Source organism: Dendrobium catenatum, unplaced genomic scaffold (genome assembly GCF_001605985.2).
Source record: "Dendrobium catenatum unplaced genomic scaffold, ASM160598v2 fragScaff_scaffold_1236, whole genome shotgun sequence".
Taxonomy (NCBI): Eukaryota; Viridiplantae; Streptophyta; class Magnoliopsida; order Asparagales; family Orchidaceae; genus Dendrobium; species Dendrobium catenatum.
The window spans coordinates 174,505-194,961 of NW_021319698.1; the positions used below are offsets into that span (position 1 = coordinate 174,505).

The following is a 20,457-nucleotide window of genomic DNA, read 5'->3' on the forward strand; positions in this document are numbered from 1 at the left end:
AAGAGAAGCTCAATTTTTTGCTAGTCAAACACATAAAAAACACTTCCTACCATCTTGCAAAAATACATAAATCATAAAATTAACAATAAATAAAGAGAACTAAAAGAATATATTAGTACGAAGATTTCTAACCTGATAAACCTTAATGATAACTCACAAGCCTATGCAAGAGATCAAAGACTAGAAAGCCATGGAAGTCAGAGATGAACGTCACTAGCTTGCTCTTAAGACCATCTCCGACCATTCGGCAAACAACTGAATGGAGGCCCTCAAACGTAGCAATCGAACGTCATTTACTCCGCCATTTGATCGCAATTGAATAGTGCAACGCGTCGCACTATTCACTTGCGTCATTCTTTTCTCTGTATCGAACTTGCTAAGAATGGCGTGAAAGAAACGAGCGATGGTTTGGGGGCAAAATGGTGTTCCTTTTGAGATGAATCACGACACTTTTTGATTTTACTGCATTTTGCAGTGAAAAATGAGAGTTTCGGTTGGAGATGCCTTAACAAGCTGTGACAACAGGTAGCAGGAATCAAAATTCCATACAACATACCAACCGCACCACCACGAACCAAAATCAATGACGACCCAGCGCAATCTCATGCAATGCTATTTGGCTAATTAAGGGAACCTTATTAAAACCACACACATGCACAAGCAATAAATTAAAATTTTGTTTGGGACAGCTTTTGACCACTGTTTTTTTGTTGCTTTCAACAATTTTTTTAACTAGAAATTTCCTGTAGAAAACAGTAAGAAAGTTGTCCCAAATAAAGCCTAAGTTTTGTGGGATCCACCAAGTAATCCAAGGCAATTCATAACAACATGGTTAACAATAGTTAAAAAAGTTTTATATCCATAAAAAAATACTTCCATTATCAATATAAGGCTGAAACAGAACTACAGAAAGAATTAGGAATGTGCTGTAAGACCATGGAGCACACATATATGTCATGCATGAAATTTTTAAATGTCATACAATATTCATGCAAGGTTATATAATACAAACCACACTTAAAATGGCACCCATATAAAAAAAATAAAATGTGAGGACCTATGACTAACTAGACAGAAATTTAATGAATTGCACTAATGGATCATTAGTCTCCCATATTACTGACCATAATATCTAAAAAAAAAGTTATAAGTTTTTTCTTACGAACATAAAGTGAGTTCTCTAGCATTGCTACCCAAATAGCCAAAACAATTTAGCTCGTAAGTTATTTGTATGTCCAACACTTCCATATGATAGTAATTAGAAAGTATAAAAAAGGTAAGAACTGTCAATTTGGAACAAGCAGAACCCATAGCATGCAATAAGAAAATGCAATTCATGTCCTTATGACAGCTAAAACGACCTGCCTGTAAGATCAGATCGAACTGCAAACAACTTTTTTACACCATAAACCTCAAATATAGTGAGAAGTTTAGGAGCTAACCAAAACCTAATGCAGCAACATCACCAGTAGTCCCCACAGGAACATTTCCCATCCTTGAAATGATGAAAACGCTTGTTGTCACGAACAATAAGCTCCCTTCCAACAATCCTGGACATGATCTTAATTGCATTGTGGCAGTCACCACAAACCCTGAGATTCTTGATAATCCGTAGCGGCGTCCTCGCAGGTGTACTAATAAGCCCGTAAGCAATGGCCAATCGCTCGCTATGATAGAGGAGAGCTTGCTCCTTAGCTTCCTGATCAATATCATGCAACACATATCTGGTGTCTGGCACATAGCCCTGTTCCTTAACTGGCGGAGCCTTCGGTGGAGGGGGTGGTAGACGGTATTCCCCGAGCTTGTTCTTCCCATCAAGCATGTTGATACCAGCACGCCTCTTTGCCAGTGGTGTCGGTATCTTCTTGGGATTAAACTTCGATGGATCCATTGACAACAAGAGCTCTTCCATTTGGTCTTCCAGATCAATGTCTCCTTGAATCCGGGCTAAGTTCATCATGGTCTCCCAAAATACAGCGGGTGCTTCAAAAGGCAACTTCTCAATGAACTCCAATGCCTCATGGATTTGCCCTGATTTTCCCAGCACCTCAATCATCGCAACATAGTGCTCAATCCCAGGGCTAATATCATACTCTTTTGACATTGATTCAAAATGAATAAATCCTTCTTCAATAGCATCTGCACTAGCACATGCAGCCAAAACATAAAGGAAAGTCTGTGAATTAGGCTGCACTCCCACATCTCTCATCTTCTCAAAAAGATGTAAACCATCATCCCCTTCACCGTTAGATGCATAACCATTAATCATCAAATGCCAGGAGTCCATATTTCTATCAGGCATTCCATCAAACGTCCGACGTGCATCCTTCATGCTCCTGCACTTTGAATACATCTCAAGCAGCTTGTTGTTGATTTGTAGGTCAGCACGAAAGGGTGACCTTAAATAGAAGTCATGGATCTTTTTAAGTTCCTCCAAAAGCTTGGCATCGTTACAGGCAGCGATGAGCTCAAAGAAGGAAGGGGGATCAGCACGAACACCCTGGTTCATGAGCTCTACGGCCTCTTTAACCTTCCCCTGGCGAGAGAGTGCAATGAGATCCCCAGGGCCTGCTGTTGGAGGGCTAACACCAGGCGGCAGAGCAGCATTCACTGGAGAAGGATGGCCCGGTGGAGGCGGACGAGAGAAGGAAGGGGGTTGGTTCTGTGATTGGCTCCATTGGTTTGGTCCATCGTGGCTCATTAGGTTAGGGTTTGGATAGGAAGGCTGGTTTTTCTGCGGGCTCCATTGATTAGGATTACGGTTTGGGTTGTGGAAAATGCGTGGATCAGAGGAAGGAGGAGGCGATGGCGGCTGCTGCTGGTGATAGTTATTGGGTGTTGCAGATGTGCTGAGGGAATTGAATGAGGGGTTTCTCGAAGCGAAAGCACTGATTTTTACAAGGCTTGTACGAGGTTTAAAGAGAAAAAGCGCAGAGGAGAAGCGTACCTTGCAGAAGGCGGCAGCTACCATGGAAGAAGAGGATCGCTGTATTACCGAGAAGGAAGTCATTTTCGCCGGCCAGTTGAAGAAAGCCGGCGGAAGATAAGCGCTTAATGGGCAAGCCTTTATGGCTGGTGGGAGTTGGAGTTGTCGTTGGTTTATCGCTGGTGGGCTGGATAGATCTGTTTTAGGGCGCCTAAATTGCACATCTCAGCCGCCCATCTTTTGCATGAGTGATTCTATGTGTCATAACTTGGTCAAATTTATTCATGAGCTAAAGGGCTAAAGATAATCAGCAATGTCCCCATGGCTTGCCTTTTGGTAGCATGGGAGGAGAACACCAAGAGGAGTGAGAAGCTTGCAAAGGCAATTGCAAAGTGTGGAATTAATTTTCAAAAGATATGATATCTATACTTCGGACTTGGTAATATTCCTTTAATAATATTTTATTTTTCATAGGTAATTCGTGTGGTAGATTACATATTTGATGAAATTTTATTAACTAGTGTAAGAATGTCAATTAGTTGCCACTAAATAACTAAATCCTATAAATGAACTCAAAGCACAATAAATAAGTAATCTGCAGTCAATCCATAATAGTAACAGTCAATATGATTTTAAATATATATAAAAATAGTAAATCACATATGATAGTAATAAAATATATAAATGTATTGAATAGAAATTCTTTAAACCTATAAAAGAGTACATATGTCGAATTGATAAAGCAGTTATCATAACAGTGCTATCGAATCCATAAGAAAGTCATATAAATCTATAAAATGGAAGCATCTATAAAGACAGTCGAAATCATGTGTGTGTAGTAAAATAGTATAAGAGTATATATATAATATTTAGTTATTTTATATCGGTATCAATCAGTATCTTATATCACATGCTTAGATTTATGAGTCATGTATAAATTAGTATCTTATATCACGTACTCAGTAATAGAAATCACATGTAAATTAATAAATCAGTAAGCAGTGAATCAGCAGTTGTATCAATATCATTAATAATAATATCAATATCCATAAAACATGTTATAATAATAAAAAAAAATAGAATAGAAAATCCGATGGTAATATTTGTAAAAAATACATTAATAATAATGATAACTAATAGAATAGTAAAATAAAATGAACAGTAGATCAGTACAGTAACATTCAATCTAGTAATCACATAAATAAGTAAGGAGTTCTAACTTGCATGGTATTTTTTAGTAGTCAATAATCAACAATCAGTAACCATTGGCTAAGTAAATAGATTTGTCACTCATTCGCGGGCAAAATAATAACTCCTTATAACCTCAATCAGTGAATTAATAGAGGATATCACCAAACTATAGTATTTAAAAGAAAGCCTGTTAGTTCATCAACTTGTACATGTTAGTCAATCTCTAACAAGTATTAGTAAAATCAATCTTTAATTATTCTCACACATATTATTATTACAGTATTATAATAGTAATAGCAACCAGCTATTACCCAATCAAATGCTCATATTCAGTCACAATGTTTGTATTACAAGTATTCTTATATTAAAAGACAAAAAGTTCTATTTGATATAAATTGTATAAAATATAATAACATTCATTTTACGTAGTAAAATTATGAAATCAACTATTCAAAATATCTAGAATAATCAATACTATAACATATAAAAAGTTATGCAGTAGAAGTTTATTAAGTTTTGAGAAAATGTACACAAAAATAGTTAAAAGGAAATTAAATGATCAAAATCAAAATCTTTGAAAACAAAAAATAATAAAAGTCACTTATCATAATCTGAACAAATTTTATAGAAGAGGTGAAATAGATTGGTGACTAATATGTGAACTTTCTCTTTCCTATCTCCTCTTTCCCTCCCCTTCTCTTCGTTCTTCCATGGCAAGCCACAACACTAGTGGAATGAGGGAGGTGAGTGGAGAAAAAATATATAGAAAACAAATTTTACTGTGTAGTGCCACTGCACAATGACCAAGGGCCGCAGTGGTGTGTTAAGTGTAAATTATGTATTATTTATTATAGTAAAATTTAATTAAAATGTGTTATTTTTGTTATGTTTATACATAAAATATTCAGGAGAAGGCAAACATTTGTAAGTATCGAACGAGCGTCGTAGCACCCAAAAATTCTGCATTGAAGCCTTGCCATCTATAATGCCCCAGTGCCTAATTCAAACATTATATTATCGACCACTATATGGTTTAAGAAAAAGTAGTGCCACAATAGAGCCAATGTCAGCACCATTATGCTAGAAATTAGTGTAATACTTTTATTTGTTCTAGTTCAACGCTGTTATGATGAGCTATGGTGCTAACCTTGAAATGTTGGCATACATAGACATAGGATGTTAAACCTTCTAGATTCTATGGAGACATTATAATTGTATGAAGGCCCTAAACCTCCCTTTTCACCCCTACAAGCTCAATAATGATCTAGGGATGCATATACTATGATCCATATCTAAAATTAAGAGTTTCATTAAGAAAATCATATTATTTTGCATTCATTAGCAAAAATACTTTAATTTATTAGTATTTATTTTCTTACAAGCCTTTGTTAAGTGGCAAAAACTTTTTTTTAAAAAAAAAAAACTATTTTACATTCAGTAGGATAAATTATGCATTCATTGTCACGGAAGTAACATGTATATTATAATTTTAAATTATATTATTAAACTGGTTGCATATTTAGACCTACTTGTATCTAGTATCTTTATTGTTGTTATTTTTGTTAAAATTTTGAAAAAATACAAAGTGGTTTTTATGTCTTGTTTATTTTTTATTCTTTATTTCTTTTTTTTGTAGCATTATTATTGTATGCCTAGTATATCTAGTAAGGTGCCATTGTTGTTTAATTTTGCGATAGAAAGAATCCTCACAAAAGTTTTAAAAATAAAAAGATTTTAGAGATATTTGAGCTGTTACAAGATCAGGACCATCCTAGACCTCTACAGGAAAAACGCCAAAAACCGGCGATTTTTGACGGCGGTTACTATGGCTAAACCCGCAATTTTCCTGTTTACAGGCGGCTTGGCGGTGGCATTCCAGCCACTGGTACAAATGGAGTAGGAAACTATTACCGGCGGTTTTCCGGCTGCTTGTACCGCCGGTGACAACCGGATTTTAAACCGGCGGTTTTCCGGCCGTTACACCGCCGGTTAGTTGACCGACGGCTAACCGGCGGTCATATTACCGACGATCGTCCGGCGGTTGAAGCGAGCGTCGTGTGCTCGCTAAACCGCCGGCAAGCGCCGGTAGACTGCCGGTTAAATTACCGGCGGTTGTAGCCGTTGGTATTACCGACGGTGTACACCGCCGGACGTCCACGGTAACACCACCGGCGTATTGGACGTCCACGGTAACACCGCCGTCCATAAACCGCCGGTTAGAACCGCCGGTAATAGGCATTTTTCCTGTAGTGACCTCTTAGAGAGTATGTTAACCCTGTAGTAGAAGAATCCACCAGAGTATTAATAGATATACTATTCATGCTAATAAATTTGAACTGAAATTGGTCATAATTTAGATGGTTTAAAACGGCCAGTTTGGGGAAAATTCTATTGAGAATCCCAACCAACACTTAGCTAGCTTCGTAGAAATCTGCATTTTTTTTATTTTTTATTTTTTTAGCTTCTTAGAAATCTGCATAATATTCAAGTATAATAGTGTTATTAGGCTTCATTTATTTCTATTTTTTTCTAAGGGACAAAACTAAGATATGGTTGAATTCTTTCCCCAAAGGCTTTATAACCACTTAAAATGAGTTGGCACACAAATTCTTAGTTAAGTATTTCCCACATTCAAAAATTATCTTGCTTAGGAGCGATGTTACATCTTTTGCCTAGTTTGAAGGAGAGTCAATTTATGAAAGTTGAGAGACATTTAGGAAAAAGCTTAAGAAATTCCCTCACCATACTTTACCCAATTTTTTAGTTATTCAAACTTTTATAATGAATTGGTAGGATCCCTTAGGTCAATTATAAATATTGCAACTAGAGGATCTTTGATGTCTAAGCCATTTGAGGATTCTTATGAATTAATTATGAATGGCTATAAATAATTTTCGATTATCTTTTAATACGGTGAATCCTAAGAGAGTAGTTTGCATATATGAATCATATGCATTATTTATTTTGACTACTCAGGTAGCTATAATTTTTAAAAGTTAGACATTATTAGAGTTAGTTCACGATTATAAACATCTATGTAATTGGAAGAGCATGATTTAAATTCTTTGATTATAGTAATGCACTAGAGATTGAGAATGTGAATTTGATTGAAAGATAAAATAATTTCTATTATAAAACATATAATCCAGGTTGGAGGAATCACCCTAGTTTTAGTTGGTCAAATAATAATATTAGTGGTAATAATCAGTGAAATGTAAGTTAATTTAATTAAGGAGAAAATTAGAATAATTCTTAGTAACCTGCAATAAATCCTAGCCTTCATATGCCTTAGGTTTTAACCAAAAAAATTTGTTTAGTGAGAGAAAATCACCTTTGGAAGAGGTTGTGATTTAGTTAAGAACCCAATTGCAAAGTTAGATTACTTTAATTAAGAGCTTAGAAAATCAGTTATGATATCTTGTAATCTCTTTTAGTAGTAAACACAATGGATCATTGCCAAGTAATAATAAAATTAATCCAAAGGAAAAAAGAAAAAGAGTATAGTGGAGACCACTTGAGAAGTGGTGGTGATTCATTACAACCAAAGTAACAAATCAAGATAAGTATGGCTGAAGATAATAAATTTAGCATTTTTGGGAGGCAACCCAATTCTATTTTTATGTTTATATGTTTTGTTTTGTAATTTGTATTATGTGTGTGTGATTTTATTGATTGTAAAAAATATATTAATTTTAATTTTGACAAGTTATGAAAGTTTCTTGAGAAAAGCTTGATGTGCTAAAAATTGAACTAGTGTTGTAACGTTAACTTTTTAAACGTTGCAGCATTTGTCAGTTAAGAACCATAGCATTTAAAATAAAATTACAACGGTGAAGTCTCGAGAAACTTTTTTATGTTGTACCGTTGCAGTGCTTAATAGTAAACACCATAACTCTAATATGAAATACAGAGCACCTCAGTGCTATACTACCAAGCACTTGAATGTTTGATCAATTTTCTATAGTACTAATGGCAATGCAGTCAACATTTCATACTTTAATAACTTTTTATTATCAAACTTTATTAAGCACCACTGTGATTTTTCATGACACATGGTGAGGTTAAAATCATTATTATGTTAGTTAAAGCATCATGATGGTAGTATTTGTTAGTGCCACAGTGCTCATGCATTTTAAGTGTTGCTACATTTTCCCAGTCAAAAAGTTGGTGCTTCATTTTTTAATGATGGCATCACATCGCCACATAGCCTATATCGCTGCAACGTTTGTCTATTTGACTTTTAATAATTTTCTCTATTTTTAAGCATTGTAATGCTAATCTCATGAGCAATACAGTGCTCATGATATTTATATATAGGATATGTATGTTTTAGATTCTCTACCACATTTATTCTCTATTTTCTCTTCAACGTTTTTGCATTTTCCTTGGTTAAGCTTTGTGAGTAATGGCCCCAAAACTATTTGATAGCAAGAAGTGTGCCTCATCCTCCTATGACAAGAATAGATTCATCTCTGCTAAGGCTAAGCAAAGGTATGGGGTATTTGTGGTAAATAATATAGTTAATCCGTGAGTGAGGCTTTCTAAACCCAGGTAGGAGAATAGTAAATCCGATGGTAGTAGTAGTAATAATAATGATAACTAATAGAACAGTAAAATAAAATGAACAGTAGATCAATACAGTAACATTCAATCTAGTAATCACATTAAATAAGTAAGGAGTTCTAACTTGCATGGTATTTTTTAGTAGTCAATAATCAACAATAAGTAACCATTGGCTATGTAAATAGATTTGTCACTCATTTGTGGGCATAGTAATAACGCCTTATAACCTCAATCAGTGAATTAATAGAGGATATCACCAAACCATAGTATTTAAAAGAAAGCTTGTTAGTCCATCAACTTGTACATGTTAGTCAATCTCTAACAATTGTTAGTAAAATCAATCTTTAATTATTCTCACACATATTATTATTACAGTATTATAATAGTGATAGCAACCGGCTATTACTCAATCAAATGCTCATATTCATTCACAATGTTTGTACTACAAGTATTCTTATATTAAAAGACAAAAAGTTCTATTCGATATAAATTGTATAAAATATAATAACATTCATTTTACCTAGTAAAATTATGAAATCAACTATTCAAAATATCTAGAATAATCAATACTATAACATATAAAAAGTTATGCAGTAGAAGTTTACTAAGTTTGGAGAAAATGTACACAAAAATAGTTAAAAGGAAATTAAATGATCAAAATCAAAATCTTTGAAAACAAAAAAATAATAAAAGTCACTTATCATAATCTGAACAAATTTTATAGAACTGGTGAAATATATTGGTGACTAATATGTGAACTTTCTCTTTCCTATCTCTTCTTTCCCTCCCCCTTCTCTTCGTTCTTCCATGGCAAGCCACGACACTAGTGGAATGAGGGAGGTGAGTGGAGAAAAAATATACAGAAAAATAATTTTATTGTGTAGTTCTACTGTATAATGACAAAGGGCCGCAGTGGTGTGTTAAGTGTAAATTATGTATTATTTATTATAGTAAAATTTAATTAAAAAGTGTTATTTTTGTTATGTTTATACATAAAATATTCAGGAGAAGGCAAACATTTGTAAGTATCGAACGAGCGTCGTAGAACCCAAAAATTCTGCACTGAAGCCTTGCCATCTATAATGCCCCAGTGCCTAATTCAGACATTATAATATCGATCACTATATGGTTTAAGAAAAAATAGTGCCACTGTAGAGCCAATGTCAGCACCGTAGCTCATCAAAGCACCATTATGCTAGAAATTAGTGTAATACTTCTATTTGTTCTAGTTCAACGCTGTTATGATGAGCTACAGTGCTAACCTTGAAATGTTGGCATAGACATAGGATGTTAAACCTTCTAGAGTCTATGGAGACATTATAATTGTATGAAGGCCCTAAACCCTCCCTTTTCACCCTTATAAGCTCAATAATGATCTAGGGATGCATATACTATGATCCATATCTTAAATTAAGAGTTTCATTAAGAAAATCATATTATTTTGCATTCATTAGTAAAAAATACTTTAATTTATTAGTATTTATTTTCTTACAAGCCTTTGTTAAGTGGCAAAAACTTAAAAAAAAAACTATTTTGCATTCAGTAGGATAAATTAAGCATTCATTATCAGGGAAGTAAAATATATATTATAATTTTAAATTATATTATTAAACTGGTTGCATATTTAGACTTACTTGTATCTAGTATCTTTATTGTTGTTATTTTTGTTAAAATTTTGAAAAAATACAAATAGGTTTTTATGTCTTGTTTAATTTTTATTCTTTATTTCTTTTTTGTAGCATTATTATATTATGCCTAGTATATCTAGTAAGGAGCCCTTGTTGTTTAATTTTGCGATAGAAAGAATCCTCACAAAAGTTTTAAAAATAAAAAGATTTTAGAGATATTTGAGCTGTTACAAGATCAGGACCATCCTAAACCTCTTAGAGAGTATGTTAACCCTGTAGTAGAAGAATCCACCAGAGTATTAATAGATATACTATTCATGCCAATAAATTTGAACTGAAATCGGTCATAATTTAGATGGTTTAAAATGACCAGTATGGGGAAAATTCTATTGAGAATCCCAACCAACTCTTAGCTAGCTTCTTAGAAATCTGCATTTTTTTTATTTTTTATTTATTTAGCTTCTTAGAAATCTGCATAATATTCAAGTATAATAGTGTTATTAGGCTTCATTTATTTCTATTTTTTTTAAGGGACAAAACTAAGATATGGTTGAATTCTTTCCCCAAAGGCTTTATAACCACTTAAAATGAGTTGACACAAATTCTTAGTTAAGTATTTCCCACCTTCAAAAATTATCTTGCTTAGGAGCGATATTACATCTTTTGCCTAGTTTGAAGGAGAATCAATTTATGAAAGTTGAGAGAGATTTAGGAAAATGCCTAAGAAATTCCCTCACCATGCTTTACCCAATTTGTTAGTTATTCAAACTTTTATAATGAATTGGTAGGATCCCTTAGGTCGATTATAAATATTGCAACTCGAGGATCTCTGGTGTCTAAGCCATTTGAGAATTCTTATGAATTAATTAAGAATGGCTATAAATAATTTCCAATTATCTTTTAATAAGGTGAATCCTAAGAGAGTAGTTTGCATTTATGAATCATATGCATTATTTATTTTGACTACTCAGGTAGCTACAATTTTTAAAAGTTAGACATTATTAGAGTTAGTTCACGATCAGAAACATCTGTGTAATTGGAAGAGCATGATTTAAATTCTTTTGATGATAGTAATGCACTAGAGATTGAGAATGTGCATTTGATTGGAAGATAAAATAATTTCTATTCTAAAACATATAATCCAGGTTGGAGGAATCACCCTAATTTTAGCTGGTCAAATAATAATATTAGTGGTAATAATCAGTGAAATGTAAGTTAATTTAATTAAGGAGAAAATTAGAATAATTCTTAGTAACCTGCAATAAATCCTACCCTTCATATTCCTTAGGTTTTAACCAAAAAAAAAAAAAAGTTTAGAGAGATAAAATCACCTTTGGAAGAGGTTGTGATTTAGTTAAAAACCCAATTGCAAAGTTAGATTACCTTAATTAAGAACTTAGAAAATCAGTTATGATATCTTGTAATCTCTTTTAGTAGTAAACCCAATGGATCATTGCCAAGTAATAATAAAATTAATCCAAAGGAAAAAAGAAAAAGAGTATAGTGGAGACCACTTGAGAAGTGGTGGTGATTCATTACAACCAAAGTAACAAATCAAGATAAGTCTGGCTGAAGATAATAAATTCAGCATTTTTGGGAGGCAACCCAATTCTATTTTTATGTTTATATGTTTTGTTTTGTAATTTGTATTATGTGTGTGTGATTTTATTGATTGTAAAAAATATATTAATTTTAATTTTGACAAGTTATGAAAAGTTTCTTGAGAAAAGCTTGATGTGCTAAAAATTGAACTAGTGTTGTAACGTTAACTTTTTAAACGCTGCAGCATTTGTCAGTTAAGAACCATAGCATTTAAAAATAAAATTACAACGGTGAAGTCTCGAGAAACTTTTCTATGTTGTACCGTTGCAGTGCTTAATAGTAAACGCCATAACTCTAATATGAAATACAGAGCACCTCAGTGCTATACTACCAAGCACTTGAACGTTTGATCCATTTTCTATAGTACTAATGGCAATGCAGTCAACATCTCATACTTTAATAACTTTTTATTATGAAACTTTATTAAGCACCACAGTGATTTTTCATGACACATGGTGAGGTTAAAATCATTATTATGTTAGTTAAAGCATCATGATGGTAGTCTTTGTTAGTGCCACAGTGCTCATGCATTTTAAGTGTTGCTACATTTTCCCAGTCAAAAAGTTGGTGCTTCATTTTTTAATGATGGCATCACATCGCCACATAGCCTATACTGCTGCAACGTTTGTCTATTTTACTTTTAATCATTTTCTCTATTTTTAAGCATTGTAATGCTAATCCCATGAGCAATACAGTGTTCATGATATTTATATATAGGATATGTATGTTTTAGATTATTTACCACATTTATTCTCTATTTTCTCTTCAACGTTTTTGCATTTTTCTTGGTTAAGCTTTGTGAGTAATGACCCCAAAACTATTTGGTAGCAAGAAGCGTGCCTCATCCTCCTATGACAAGAATAGATTCATCTCTGCTAAGGCTAAGCAAAGGTATGGGGTATTTGTGGTAAATAATATAGTTAATCCGTGAGTGAGGCTTTCTAAACCCAGGTAGGAAGGTGATGTAATTAATTATGAATCGGGGTTGGGAGGTTTTGTGTGAGGAACCCCATGTTATTATAGTTAATATGGTGAGAGAAATCTTTACAAATGGGAAGGAAATGATGGATAATAGGTGCTATTTTAGAGATAAGTGGGTACCATTTGACCTGCAAAAATTAATCATCTCTATAATCTTAAGGGTTTTAAATTTGATAAGTATACTCCTTTCACTCTAACTCCTATAAATCCAGATAAGTTGCATAGAGTTCTACGTGAGTCTTATAGCGGGGTTGTGCAAAAGAACAAGGAGGATAAAACTATTAATTTTCTTGCATCTTGCTTAACCCAACTTTCTAAAGCTTGGCACTATTTTATTTCTACTAATCCTTTACCAAGAAAAAAAAATATTACTTAAGTAACCAAGTACCTCATTTTGCTCGATTATGCTATTCAGGTTTATTACACTATAGATGTGGGGAAGCTTATTTATTCTTCTTTAAACTACATCATTAGGGGCACTACGTATGTGGGTTGGGGCATCTTCTCTTATTTATGATTTATGTGTTTATAATGATGTGAGGAGAGATCATAGTGATCATGAATAGATTTTTTCCAATTCATCCCTCACTAGAGAGAGAGAGAGAGAGAGAGAGAGAGAGAGAGAGAGAGAGAGAGAGAGAGAGAGAGAGAGAGAGAGAGAGAGAGAGAGAGAGAGGGAGAGATTAAAAAGATTAGATGTATAGGAGGAAGGACCTAGTTAGAGCAGGCTAACTAGTAAGCCAAGCAGTAGTAGTAGGAGGAGGAGGAGGAGTTCTAGGACTCCTAACTCCTTAATTGAGTAGGTGGCTGAGGTGAGGTAGAATATGGAGGGTGTGACTGAATTCTTTGAGGAGGTTAGGGAATGGAAAGCTCATTCCTCATGTATGTAGGAAAAGCATTACCAATACATAGTCAAATTCAATGAGGCTTTAATTTAATGGGGATGTTTAGGAGGAGCCTCTTCATGGAGAATTTTAGGTCAGTTGCATTTCCTTACTACTACAAAATACTAGTCATTTGTTTGAACTTGATCTAATGATGATGATGATGAGGAGGATGCGGAGGATCATAAATCAGAGTTATGAGTGTTTGGATGTTGCTACTTTTATTTATATCTTATTTTTTCCTTTATTTCTTTTTTAGTTCTTTTTCTTTGGGCGTACCAATAATATTGTGATTGTTATATTGTGCTATATTTAAGAAGGATCAAGAGAATAGTGCTCCATGCACAAGTTATTTAGTGTTTATTTTTAGTAGTTGTATTATAATGCCTGTAAGCTTATTATCATTCAATGAAATTGCACATTTTTAATGTTTAGTTTTTATTTGTTCTTCTTTAATTTATTATTTATATTTCATTTACATTTTGTTATATTTTGTATGTGCTTAAATGATTAGTATTGTACTCTACAAACCGATAACACTTTGATTGCTTATTTAGCCAAAATAAAAATAGTTATTAAAAATTATGTAAAATTAAGATAATAATAAAACCTAGATAATATTTTGAATTAATAATGCATAATAATTTATAATTTGAACAACATAATAATTAATAATCCTAAATCCTCACTTATTGTTTTAGATGTGGGTAGTGAGGACACCAGACGACTATTATCCACTATAGCGATAGGGGACAAGATCTGGATTTAGAGGGGAGAAAGCCAGATAAGGCCATAGATAGAGGAACATGGGATGTACGAAATATAATGAAGGGTCTGTGAGCAGGATAGATGGAAGAAGGGTAGGTGGAGTCAAATTAAGAGTACCTATACAGTTTGCTGCACAAACAATACCACCTTTATGGCCAAGAGTTTATAGTTAGAACTAGTAAGATGATATAAATGTGTCTGGAGGATCCACTGGTAAAATTTTCAATCCTTGAATTACTTTATTAATAATTTGTATAGTATATTATATTTGAATGATATGTGGGAGTATGATTATTTTGAATGAACATGTGATTGATTGCAAGATTTTTTTTTTGGAGATTTTGAACAAATTTCAATTGATTTATTTATTTTGATATTATTTTTGAATAAAATTGATTTGTTTTAATGTATTTATGAATTGAATTTATCTTTTTTGATATGTTTTGTCTATTGATATATAGAGGGAGGCATATTTTTTAAGGTTGGAGAATTTTGACTCAAACAAATAATTTTTTGTAGAAGTCATTTTACTTCAAATTTAAAACTCATCTTCGCCATAAGATATATATTATTGTGTTTTAATTATAATAGTTTTTTCATGTGTAAATTTTTTTGAAATTGACACTTATCAATACATGTGGGGATTTTAGAACTGTTAAGTGTCTATTTTACAAACTGATTTCACTAGTATTTTCTAAATAAAATAAGCTAATTTATGAATATTTGTTTATAATTTTAAAGCTACAAAAAATTAATATGAATTTTATATTGATAATTGATTAAATTATATAATTAAATAATATTATGTTATTATTCTAATCCTAAATATCTAAAAGTATTATACAACTTTATTCAATTCCTTTTCTCATCTCCTAATTTCGACTAATAGAGAACTATATTGAGAAAATAAGATAGAAAGTGTGGAGAGAGAAAATAAATGCCTAGATTTAGAGGTAATCCTATAATGAATACAGATTGGTTCTCCAAATATAATACCCTACAAATGAGAGTGGTCTTATGGGCTGTCCTTTAAATAAAATGTTAGTGGTGTAATCCTAATTGTAGCATATAATTGATTGACTGAATTATACTGACGTATAGAGGATGACGACTCTTAAATGATTATTAAAAGTCACCTATAAAAATAAATGATTAATAAAAAATAATGAAAGATAAGATGAGCTTGACAAATGAATAACTATGATAGATAATACATGTACGGAAGAAAACACCGCATCAAAACTAAATTGTCCTGTCTTACTTTTTATAATTATATTCATGATTGCATTTACATGATCACATAATTAATTAATTGATAGATATAACTGAAATCGTACTGATATAATATAGCATAACATACTTATTTAGTTTTTTATTGTTCATATAAACTATTAATTGATATTGATTAGAATTGAAACACACATATTGATTATTTAACCTTGTATTGAAAACGGTGATAGAGTTTTGATTATCGTTGGACTTTTATGTCAATGAAGGGGTCAGGATCGTGAACAATGTTGCTGATAAAGATCATCAGGTTTATTTTTATCTTTTGTAATACATTTTCTTTTATTTCTTTGAAGTCAGAAGCTTGTGATAAATTAGTGATTGTACCCATCTCTTGGCTATTGTATGTTAATTTTGGGAGAATAAATATAGTGCAATATTTTGAGATGTAATTATTATTTTCTTTTATAGATTATATAAATTTATTATTTTGATAATTTTATAGGAGCTCTAGTTGATTAATTAAAATACATATTTCTACCAATTTGATTCTGGTGCATTACAAATTTGTATTAGAGCTATTTTTTGGAAGAATTAGATTGTTACCAAAGTAATAAAAATTGATTTATGAGTGGGGTAGAAGTTGGGCAATATAAATTATCATTCCTACATTTGATTGATTGCTTTGTGTGTGTGTGTGTGTGTGTGTGTGTGTGTGTATATTGAGTTTGTGAATTAATTGATTAGGAAAGAATATTTTATTATTGGATAGATGGATCCTATCGATCAAGATACACAAAATGAATAGAGTACAGCAGCAGCACCGGTGAGTTATGATAATTTGATGTAGCTAGCTAGCATGCTTACACAAGCTATGTGTGATGCTCACAGTTGATAGGTGGGACATAAGAAATTAGAAGAGGATAGACATCTATAGATTTTTTATAAGTGGAAGCCCCAATTGTTCAAGGGAACTATATAGCATCAAGTAATAAAGGACTAATTTTTATGGATAGAGAAGATATTTGGCAGTATGTAGTGCACAGAGAATAAAAAAGTACCACTTGAAGTGTTCCTTTTTGAAGGAGAAGTTGAGAGATAGTGGATTGGATGGCAAAGAGAGATATTCTAAGGAAAGATAAATACAATGATCACCTGGATAGAGTTTTACTATATTAAGAGACTAGTTTGTATCTCCGTCAGCTCGATAGTAGATGTAGGAGCTTTCATAAGATTGGAGCAGGGGAATATGATAGTGTTGTAGTATGAGGAAGAGTTTAATATAATGGCGAGGTATGCACCTCATTTGGTTAGTGTTACTAACAAAAATGCTATAAGTTTATGAGGATTGAAAGATGAATTGAGGCATCCACTTGTACCATTGAGGATTCATGAGTTTTTAGAGCTTGTTGAGAGAGCGAGGCTGATGGAGAATGACTTGGTTATTCCAATATTCAGACTAGATATGAGCAAGAAGAGATCGGGAGAAAAAAAAATTAGGAGGGAGTGCTGTGAAAAGAGTAGTAGATTTTCCGACAACATGAGAAGATCGACAATTGAGTCCAGTGTAGGTGTACTAGAGTATGCCCGATGTGCTAAGAGACATAATTGAATTTATTTTATGATGGTTGGATAGTGTTTTAGATGTAGGCAGTGATGACACTGAATGGTTAATTGTCCATTATAGTGATAGTGGAGGATAGGATTCAGATTTAGAGGGAAGTAAGCTAGACATGGTTATAGATAAAGGACCATGAAATTTAGAGAATACAACGAATGGTCTATGAGCAGGACAGATGGAAGAAGGGTAGTTGAAAGTCAAAGAGGACCTACATAGTCTGTTCCACTAACACTATCACTAGAACAACCTAGAGTTATAGTTTGATTCATCAAAAGGATAGGAATGTGCTTGGAGGAACCAATTGCAAAAAAATTGATTCTTTGAATTAATTGATTGCTAATTTGCATAGTATATTATGTTTGAATGACTTGTGGGAGTATGATTATTTTGAATGAACTCAAGATTTATTATATGCATTATTTTGGAGATTTTGAAGGAATTTTAATTATTTTATTGGTTTTGATATTGATTTTGAATCATATTGATTTGTTTTAAATGATTTATGAATTAAATATATCTTTATTGATCTATTTTATTCGTGGAAATGTCAATGGTGATATCTATCTAAAGTGGGGAGATTATAATAGCATGTATTTTAACCCAAATAAATATATTTTTAGGAGTCAATTTAAGTAAAATTTAAAAATCATTTTTTTCAAAAGATATAGATGTTGCAAATTTGTATTCAAGTACTGTGATTTTGATGATAACAAACATTATTATTTCCTTAATATTATATCCTATTAATTAGTTTATTGCATATCTATTTTTTCTTTATCATTAATATTTCAAGTTCACCGCTCACTTGCAACTTTAATCAACTCAAGATTGGATAGACTAGGGTTGAGTCTGTCTATAATTTCAACTTGAATGTATTTTTACCTTTCTTGAGTCAAGTCATGTATATGGTGGATACTAAATTGAGTAATCTTATACAAACACACTCAAGGGAGTGAGTTGGTGAGTTAGAGATATTTTTATTTGTAAACTAATCGTACAGTATAATTTATATCATACTAGATGATCAGTTAACCAAAAAACCCTAATTAGGGCACCCTTTGTTAATTGATATTGATTAAACTAATTATATTGAACGATCCTAATCGTATAGTTCAATCAATTATAATCATAATATTTAGCTGTCAATCACAATTTGTGCAATATTTAAATATTCAAATTTGCGTCTGATCATACAGTTTGATCCATATCATTTTGTACGATATATGACAATCATACCTAAATTGATCATATAATTAGGTGTTTAATTATTATTAAATTATCCAATCATATCGTATAGAACAATCAGAGACAATCGTACTGTACGACCCAATCCATACATGGAATGATAATTAATTATCACCCATCATCCAAGATGAAATACCATAATTTTTCAACTAATCATACTTGATGATCTGCCATCTTTATATTTTATGAACCGAGCTCTACATGGGATAATAATTAATTATCTTCTGTTATACTAAATGATAAGTACAAACCTTTTGAATTGATTGTACAGGACAATGTAGTTTGTACTATCTAGAAGTGCTATTTTGTACTAATCATACATGACGATTGTACGATCGTACTAGACAATCTTAGACGACATATTGAAATTTAGAGTTTTTTTAGGATCTCTATTTAAACTCTTACATGGAGTTATAGAAAATCTTTTGCTTGAGAGTGTGTTTGAAAGAGAGCTTTGAGAAGAAGTTAAAGAGCTTTGGGAGAGCAGAGAGGAAGAGCTTGTCTGAGTGGGAGTTGCAAGGATTCATAAAGTTACTCCAAGAAAGGTTCCAACCTATCTTTTTTAAGTTCTTCTTAATTCTTTGGTGGCTCCAGGGAGACATTATACATTTAAGGTCAAGGTTCACTGTCAACTCCAAGAGGGAGTAAAAGGATTTGTGGTTCTATGTCATCTACATGAGGGAGTAAAAGGATTCTTAGTTCTCTACCATCTCCAAAAGGGGAAAAAAAAAAGATTTATGGCTCTCTGCCTTCATCAGTAGGGTGAAAAAGATTCAAGGTCCTCAGGCACACCAGATTGGTGGAAGAGATTTTATAAAGCCTTCTTCACCAAGATATGGGGGCTAAAAGAGAGACACTAAATAGTTTAATGCTTTCACTCTTTTGCTTAAAGAATACGTGGTGGAAGCAAAGAGCTAAGGTCAAGTGGATGAAGGAGGTAGATACTAATTCTAAGTTCTTTCACTCTTTTGCTTCGGCTAGAAGAAATACAAATTGGATTTTTAAACTTAATGATGAATCTGGCTCGGTTATTGCAGATTTCAATCAAAATTTTGAATTGTTTTTAAATTTCTTTAATGGAAAATGGAAGGAAAGGATTGGTTCTCTTAGTGGATGGCCAATTATTAATAGTTCTATTGATAAGAATGATAGGAAGTTGTTAATTAAATATCTATCAATGAAGGAGTTGGAGTTTGTGGTATTGCAAGCTGGAGATAGTATTTCACCTGACAATGATGGGATATCATTTTCTTTCATTAAAACTTATTGGAACATAATTAAGAATGATTGCTGGAATGCTGTAAATATTTTCTTTATCTCAAGTAGGATGAATTTTTATTGGAAAGAGACTCTTCATGTACTTATTCCTAATGTTTTGGAACCTATTATACCGAGCTAGTATAGGCCTATCAGCTTATGTAGGTCAATTTATAAGGTGGTGGCTAGAATTCTGTTAAACAAAATGAAATTGTTGGTGCATAAATTAATTTCTTTGGAGCAAGCTGCCTTATTAATGGTAGATCTTTGGGTGATCATATACTTGTGGTGTAGGAGGTATTTCAGAAGTTCAAGAACTCTAGATCTTCAAAAGGCTTGGTTTCAGTTAAAGTGGATTTGGAACAAGCTTATGACAGCAAGAGTTGGAATACTCTAAGAAATGTTTTAAATTATTTTGGGTTTCTTGAAAATTTTCTATGTGGATTATGGAATGTGTAGAGCATCCAAATTTTTCTTTGATTATTAATGGTAAGATTTCCAGTTGGATTCATGCTAAGAGCGGGTTCCGACAAGGATGTCTTCTTTCATCATTTGTTTTTTGTT

The 20,457-nt window shown here is 32.5% G+C and overlaps 1 protein-coding gene across 1 annotated transcript; it reads right to left on the reverse strand.

Annotated features, from left to right (window-relative positions):
* Window positions 1-1,223: 1,223 nt before the first annotated feature.
* On the reverse strand, window positions 1,224-3,158 carry LOC110093746 (pentatricopeptide repeat-containing protein At2g15690, mitochondrial). Its single transcript, XM_020818725.2, has one exon. The coding sequence runs from the start codon at window positions 3,008-3,010 to the stop codon at window positions 1,463-1,465; it is 1,548 nt and encodes a 515-aa protein (XP_020674384.2). The 5' UTR covers window positions 3,011-3,158; the 3' UTR covers window positions 1,224-1,462.
* Between the last annotated feature and the right edge of the window lie 17,299 nt (window positions 3,159-20,457).